Here is an 8,130-nt window from a genome sequence, read left to right as displayed (position 1 = left end):
AAGATATATTAACCATAATTATATTTATTGTTTACTAGTGGATCATTATAAAATTATATATATTTGAAATTAAGTTTATACACAAATATTTATTTATAAATGGATATATGTGTGTGTGTGAGATTTATCAATTGGAGTATCTTAAGATATTTTTATATTTTATTTTTGAACTATGGTTTGCACAAGTTAGATTGTATAAGAATTGAAGAAATTTTGATAAATTTTACAATTTGCAGAATTTTTCATATTTATGAAAAAAAGAAAACACAACTCAAAAAATCCAAATTGCTTTGCCGAAATAAAACTAAAACTTCTTATCATTGTGATTTCAACTGTGATTCAAACTAGCTCCAAATTAATAAATATTGAATGACATTAGGCGTGTGGTTTGTTTTTTCACTTAATCATGTTAATAAATTGAAGCCTATTTATTATGAAAAAAATTTAATGAATTTATGCATCAGTATGGTCATCAATTATGTTAAACTTTTTATAGTGAGTAGTGCAAATTTGTAAACTGAAAATGAAAAAAAAGAAGAAGAAGGTTTTTTGTAATTTTAACAATTGATTAAAACACCCACATCATGCCAGCTGACTAATTCAACTACATTAACGGCAATCTTATACTTTTACACATTAAATATTGAAACATTATTTATTGATTATAAATTAAACTTTCATGATTGGTTTAATTATTACTGTTTTTTTAATCTTTTAACTGTAGTTGATATTACGGGAATTAGTTAGCTGGAAGAATAATAATTTGCCTATAAAACCTGAGACAACAGCTTCACCTATTGCTACAAAACACACTTTTTTTTTCTTCTCATTTGCAATCATAAATCCCTTTGGTTTTTACTTAATAATGAGATATGTTCTCACTTGATTAAAGTATATATTTGACCACTTTAATTGTTGGAAAAAAGAAAAACACTAACATAATCATTTACTCGATGTAATATTCTCAAGGTCCACTATCACACGGTAATAGTTTGTTAACCCTAGATAGATGCGCCTAAAGGGTAAAATTTCCTATTGAACTATGTGAAATAATATAAATTTAATTTTTTATTAATAGTTGAAGTCAAATATGTTTTGTTATTGTTAAAAAGGGCTAGGCTTGCTCTTATATTCAAACCACGGAGCAATTAGGAATTTTTAAACTTAAGTGATGGGTAGAATAAAATTTACATTTTACTTCTTGAGTAAAAAATATAAGTTTTTACGTTTTATAATAAAAAAATTACATGGTTAAACAAACATATACTAGTTAATTAGTCATTATAGCTACATTTTTAGTTAATTACCAGTCGTAGCTAACATTTAGAGATAATTTCATGGGCTGGAGTTTCGAGTTTGTATAATTTGAAATTATATGATATAATTTATATAGCTTTTGTATCATGTAATTTTGATATAATCTGTATAACTGTTTGAAGTTCAGATGTTTGTGTTCATATAAATTCGTTATTACGAGTTTATACAAAAATAGTTCAATTATACAAACGTACTTGTGAATTATACAAACTCACTCATGAATTATACAAACCCGTAAATTATACAAGTGAAACAATTTAAACTATAGCTACAACTTGTAAATATGCAAACTTCAATTATGGGGCACAATTAAGTTTATTACGGTGATTATTTATGGAAATCCTCCTTTATATCGTTTATTATAGGGCAACTTTCACATATAGCAAATAAAAAATTCATATTTGTATGCTATAGCAAATTTTGCATAATTGCGCTCCATAGCAGACATAAAACTGTATAATTCGCTATACATATACAAGTGTACAATTCGCTGGCCTAAATTGTATAATTCGCTGGCCTATTTCGCTGCAATTGTATAATTCGCTATCCTATTTCACTGCAATTGTATAATGCACAATTGTATAATTCACTGCCTATTTCGTCTGCAATATTAAGTGTATAGCAAGAAGATATATGTTTTTCTCTCGCTTTATACAAAAACAGAAACACAATATATACACTTCTGTTGTATAAAGCTAGAGAAAATTGTATTTCACTGCAATTGTATAATTCGCAATTGTATAATTCGTTGACCTTTTTCTCTGCAATATTTGAAGTAAAATGTTTGTAAATTGTATAATTACATGTATAACACGAAAATATATATTTTTGCATGTGTATATACAATTTTCTCTAGCTTTATACAAAACAGAAACAGAATTATACACTTCTGTGTATAAAGCGAGAGAGGCGAGCGAGAATGGAGAGTGGCGAGCGAGATTTCTGGGAGAGAGACGCTGGCAAATTTTAGCTAACGTTTGCTATGGAGCACAATTAAATCAAACCCTAGCTATTCCATTTATTTTAGGTTATTAGTTTGCTATTATATATACAATTTTCCCTTTATTATAAGGCAAACCAATCTAAAGCATTACCTCATAAACCATTCTAAAGTTCTAACTTGTGTTGTGTGATGGGCTTTGATTTGAACAGATCTTACCATTTTGGCCCAAAATCATCAATAGGGTCGAAAGACTACATTTCCTGCTACACTAGGCCCATGACTTAAATAATCAAGTTGTAATCATACTCTTTAAAAATAAACTATTTATAACATATTATTATCATCTTATAGCACATCAAATTAATAATATATTAATTAAATAATATGCTATAAATATTTTATTTTTAAAGATTTTTTTAATTGATATATTATCAATTGATGCAATATAAGATGATAATATAATATAAATAGTTTATTTTTAAAGAGTATGATTACAACTCGATATTTATCCTCTTAAATGTGTATGGGGTGTTAATTTTACTATTTGGATTACTCTTTTACACAGTGATATTGCTTTAATGTATCATTCTTTACGCAAAAAGCTGATTTATAATATTGAAATTATTTTTTAATCAAACGTATATTTCCATGACTTGGCATACAAAATACAACACACATGCAGAAAGACTAATTTGAATAAATAAAGAGAATGCAAATCAATGTTTATTCAACTCCTTTGCCTCTAATACTTCCAAAATAAAAAATACTTTGGAGAAAAAAAATAGGAACAAAACATTTGTACACTCAAAAGTTCCTTTTTTTTTTCTCCACACACCTAATGTCCTAATCCCACCAAAAGAAGCAGAAAAGAAATTAAAGGAATAAATTAATGAATTTTTTTTGTGATTGTTTGGTCATGTGGGCACTTTACACCGTCCTATTGTTAATTATTAAGGGACAATAATCACTTAGTCGCTATCTTTGACAATAAAAGTAGTTTTAGGCCAACTCTCTTATTAATTACTTCCCCTTTTTGCTACCACCATGTTGACCTAACTACTAGTATTATTTGAGTCACCAACCTTTTAAGTTTTAGGTATACTATGTTCTTTATTTCATTATTAGTTTATCTTAAATTTTTACAATAACTACTTGACTATTGTACTTAAAAGGATGTCAAATAGAAATATCGAATTAAGTTGAATTAATAAATAAATGTATTATTGTTGTTTGGGTTGATCAATATGAGATAAACAATTGGTGGATGTCCAACCTATACAATTCTTACATAGTTTTACTTCACTTATAAGTTAACTATATTTACGACATATTCAAACAAACAAAGAAAATATTTAAGATTTTTTTATTAGTTAATTTGAATTACTTATTTTATTAAGTCAATCTAATTCATAAAATGGACTTATTGAATGGAACAAGATGGCTTAAATAAATAAATCATTAACCTGCTCAAACTTAAACAGATTAGCAAAATCATGCTAATTTTGTCACCATAAATTAGATTGACCTTTGGACGTTACTTGGCTTTTCTTTGTATCTTTTCAAAATATTTTTAGAATGCGAGGAAACTTAATTGAGAGGTTTGTGGGGGTCAAATATGCGAAATAATATAAAATGAACTATAGACTAATACTCCATTGAACATATGCTTCAACATTAAGTAAGCAACCTTTTTTATTTAAACAAAAAAAATTTTATGACAAGAAAAATCGCCACTATCTTTTGAATGCGCACAGGGTAAAATTTCGCTTTTATTAGAATTCACAATTTTGACGAAATGAAAAGTATTTTAAACCCCTAATTTTTTTTTATAAACTGAATCTTCGATAAAAAGACGAAAATTGAAAATCGCCAATTATTTAAGCTGCTAAAATTCCTTAAACAAAATCTAACTCGAATAATTAGATTAAAGCATATACTGATACTACTAATAGGGTTATAGGTCAATTCCACCACTAACATATTTAATTTGTCTTTTTTCTCTCAATGTAGATTGGTTATTGCTCCTACTATTTGTGAGTCAATAATTACATTTGTGTGTAAATGAAATGTTTAGATTACACGGCAACTGAACAAAACCCACAACAAAAAACACTCTATTTATTATACAAAGTATGACTAGTTATTCACCATTTATGTTTCACTTCTTTTTTAGTCGATTTAGAGAATAATAATATATTTTTATATTAGGTAAATTTAATTATTAAAATATATATTTTTTTAATTTATAAACATCCTTTTTTTTTCTTGGTATTTTTGTTGAATTTTTATGGAGTACTAGACTTTCTGGCTGCTGTCTTAACTAGCTTACCTAGTTCAGTTTAACAGTAAGAATTTTGTCAGTAAAAATTTATCATGGAGATAGGGGACAGGTGTCAAGAATATATTATCTAGCTTTTGTGTATCAGAAAAGCTTACCAAAACAACTGACCCCACCCCACCCCACCACCCTACCTTTCTCTTTGAGTATAAACTTTTCCACCACTAGAATACAAAATAGTACAACATAATATCCCATCATCTTTCTTCTCAGAAAGCTTAACAAAAGCAGCCACACTTCTTTCTTCTTAAATCTTGGAGACCATCCGTTGATGTATGTTTTGTTTGTTTGATTTAGGTATCTTATTCAACAAATTCTGAAAACCCCTTTATTCTTTGCTTCAATTACAAGTAGAAGCTGACTAATACAACTTTGATAAATTACAAGAAAAATAGAGAAATTTGGAAAAATGGATGTGGACTTTTGGGCTGCAAGAATAAATTCAGCAAGGCATAATCTCTCTGCTGTACAAACTAACAGACTCAGCAATTATGGTATTGCACCACTTGTTTTTATCTTATGAAATTTTTCTTGAACTTCTTGCCTTATTGCTTCTGTTAGTTAAAATTCTTGAATGGCTTTTTATTTAAGTCCCCTGTCTAAGGGGTTTTTAGTACAGAGTTTAGTAATTTTTTGAGTATTTTGGATTTTGTGTGTTGAATGAGGTTAGGACCATAAAGAGTCTTTATTTAAGATGCTTAACTCTTTGCTTTTCATCTTCTCTTCTTGACTGTCTTTTGAATGATTTCATGAATAGAGGGATAATTTTTAAATGAAAAGAAAATGAGTCAGACTTCCAACATCTACTATATGGATGGATTCATTTGCCATTCAACTTTTTTGACTTGGAAAAAATAGAAATACCATGGGGTGGATGACTTGCTATTCCACTTATTTATGTCATTTGCTTACATAATTTACTTCCTAAAGCGCAAAGCACATGATGGTATCTTTTGAAAATCAAGCAGATAGTCTCTCAAATGTGGATAATACTCAAGGAGAAGAGGATGTAAGAGCCTGGTTCCCCTGCCCTTTCTGTTATGTTGAAATTGAAGTCCAGATGCTTTGCAATCATTTGAAAGAAGAGCATTGCTTTGATTTTAAAAACGCGGTAATGCAGACAGCTAATGTTAATGGGTTCTTATGTTACATTATTAAAAAAAATGTGTGTTGTGTCAAATCGGAAATGAACAATATATGGAACATACTAATTTCTGCTGTTTTTCTTGAACAGGTTTGCCCCATATGTGCTGCAACATTAGGTAAAGATCCTCTGGGGCATTTTATGGTACAGCATGCACAATCAGTGAAGGTAAGCTTAGTTCACTGAGAAGTACACAAGTTTTCTATTATTAGCATCTAGTAGTAAGCAAACACCTCTCTTTCTACCTATTTATTTTTTTGCAGAGGAAGAGAAAGTACCTGAAGTCAGGCTTCTGGAATAATACTACAGCAATAAGTGGCAAGGACCCCCACGAAGTAAATTCGTTCTTCTGCACAAATTTAGGGGTTGGTCGTTACAATGTGCCAGAACCTGCTCCAGATCCCCTTCTGCTGCCATTTCTATGTAGCGTGGCTCCTTCTGATCCTAAAGACGGTCCACAAGATAACTCTCTTGGCAGTGCTGCTGCCACTCCTGATGTAGAAAGGTAACTGTTGAGGAAAATATATTTGATATGCAAACATATAATTGCATAGCTGTACTGAAAGTTTAACATATAACAAACTGGAGTTACTAATGCTAAATGTGAAATAAAAAAATGTAAGCAAACTTGCAATTCCTACTAAAAAAGTGTACCTTTCTGTATTAGTTGTTACTGGAATGAACAGAGAATCTATGTAGGTGGTGTTCTTTCCTTCTTTCTCAACCCAAAGCAAGTCAACTTCTTGAGAAACCAATGTATGCCATTCAATGTAGATTCAGCTTCTTTCTGGTGTATCCTGTTTAGTACCCCATCATGTTGAAGTTTGGACTTATCGTCTTTGGCATACAAGAAGACAGTGATGAAAGGGCAGTGATGAACACATTAAACATATGAAACAAAGGTACCATGGCTTGATATGTCCTGTGATTTCTACCCTCAGCCCTTTGAATTAAATGTTGACTGATGCCAAAATGGACCATCCTGAGGTATCATTGTTGTGGCAAACTATTGCTTGCTTTGAACATGCAGGAGATTCTAGATTTATCAATGACTGAAGTGTCCAAATTATGGATATAAATTAGTCTAATTAAATAGATAGACGAGTTAATTTTCTTTCTCCTATAATTCCCCCACCCCCCAATACACACACAAAAGAACAACTGGGGCAAGAGCGAGTTTCAAGAGGAAACTGGCAGTGCAATTCAGTCATGGTATTGACAGTTAGGATGACAGAAATCTATTTTCTTCTGCAGCAGCAAAATGCCAGTATGTGATCCAGCCTTGGAAGAACAGTATGAAGAGAAAAGGCAAAGAGCTGTGTTTCTTCAAGAGCTTATTGCTTCAACTATCTTCTAAGATGTGCATGACCAGACGGAGGATTCAACCCAACCAAGAGAACAGCTTTAGAACATATGTATGGGAATAATGGTTCACGGAAATGTATTTATAGGTGCTACATGTATTCCAGTACTAGCTAAAGTCTCGAATCATCTAATAACTTCATTCATGGCTAGAAACTGTTTACATGAACACATATGCACTGCATAGTATTTGTATCCAAACAATGTATGTGCAAATTGAGAGATTTTAAGTGTGTTGGTACTTTGGTGAAGTTCAGATAATAGGGATTATGGAGTAATTTGTTTTCCTTTCCGAAAATGTTTGTTCTATAAATTCTTCATTGACTGCTTAACAGAAGTTGTTAAACTAGATTTGACATACACAGTGAGTACCATTTCTCTTTATCTAAATGCTAAGTATCAGAATTTGACATTCAAAATCCCTTGCAACTCATAAATCACCATGATAATTTAGTAGGCCAAACTAGTTACCAGAGAGATTAAACTTGTTCATCATTCCTTCTATCAGTTTTCCAATTCTTGAAGGTGCTGAAATCTCGCATATTATTAAATTAGAGGTGTTTTTTTTGCAAATGCGGTACTACTCTCAATAGACAGCCAAGAAACAAGCATGTTGGTCTACCAAAAGACTACCTATATTTTAAAAAATAATCGTGGTGTCTAGGTCGCATATTCTAATCATATCTAATAAAGCTTCTCCAAACAAGAACTATTTACTCTATTAATGGTTTCTTGCAATGAGAGTCAACTACATTCTGGGAACAGCACCTACCAAGAAACCCCACTAGTTGCTGGTGGTACATATGTTCTCAAGCATAACTCAAGGTAAATAATTACCAGGAGACCAAGGTTTACCGTAAGAGATACATCCAATGATACCAAAATCCAGCTTGGTCTAACTGAATTTCGAAGTAATTGGACAAGAGAAATACTAATTCACTAAAGATTGTATCCTGCAGTAGAACGAAAACTAAGATAAGTATTCCAACAGTATACAGTATACACTCCATCTCTATGATCATCAAC

General features: G+C 30.7%; 1 protein-coding gene across 11 annotated transcripts; it reads left to right on the top strand.

Annotated features, from left to right (window-relative positions):
* The first annotated feature begins 4,764 nt into the window (after positions 1–4,764).
* On the top strand, positions 4,765–7,402 carry LOC101244475 (protein DEHYDRATION-INDUCED 19 homolog 5). 11 transcript variants are annotated; one of them, XR_011220079.1, is made up of 6 exons: positions 4,765–5,092; positions 5,567–5,709; positions 5,833–5,910; positions 6,006–6,247; positions 6,442–6,644; positions 7,000–7,402. XR_011220079.1 is itself a non-coding variant. In XM_069295248.1 (5 exons), exons 1-5 carry the CDS (start codon positions 5,008–5,010, stop codon positions 7,097–7,099), a joined length of 648 nt encoding a protein of 215 aa, XP_069151349.1. In that variant the 5' UTR covers positions 4,765–5,007; the 3' UTR covers positions 7,100–7,402. The 11 variants fall into 11 exon arrangements, 4 of the variants coding, with proteins under 4 accessions (XP_069151349.1, XP_004236268.1, XP_010319021.1 ...); XR_011220078.1 differs by having other exon boundaries at positions 6,997–7,402; XR_740773.4 differs by having other exon boundaries at positions 6,410–6,644; positions 6,997–7,402.
* Positions 7,403–8,130: the final 728 nt, after the last annotated feature.

Source organism: Solanum lycopersicum, chromosome 3 (genome assembly GCF_036512215.1).
Source record: "Solanum lycopersicum chromosome 3, SLM_r2.1".
NCBI classification, from domain to species: domain Eukaryota; kingdom Viridiplantae; phylum Streptophyta; class Magnoliopsida; order Solanales; family Solanaceae; genus Solanum; species Solanum lycopersicum.
Note: the sequence above shows the minus strand (reverse complement) of the source record. Positions and strands in the feature narration are given on the sequence as shown.

Excerpts from the sequence above, each read along its gene's own strand:
- LOC101244475 (XM_010320718.4), top strand. The coding sequence starts at position 5,008 with ATGGATGTGGACTTTTGGGCTGCAAGAATAAATTCAGCAAGGCATAAT. Across the intron at positions 5,093-5,563 it reads TAACAGACTCAGCAATTATG|CAGATAGTCTCTCAAATGTG; the intron begins GTATTGCACCAC and ends TTGAAAATCAAG. Across the intron at positions 5,710-5,832 it reads GCTTTGATTTTAAAAACGCG|GTTTGCCCCATATGTGCTGC; the intron begins GTAATGCAGACA and ends TTTCTTGAACAG.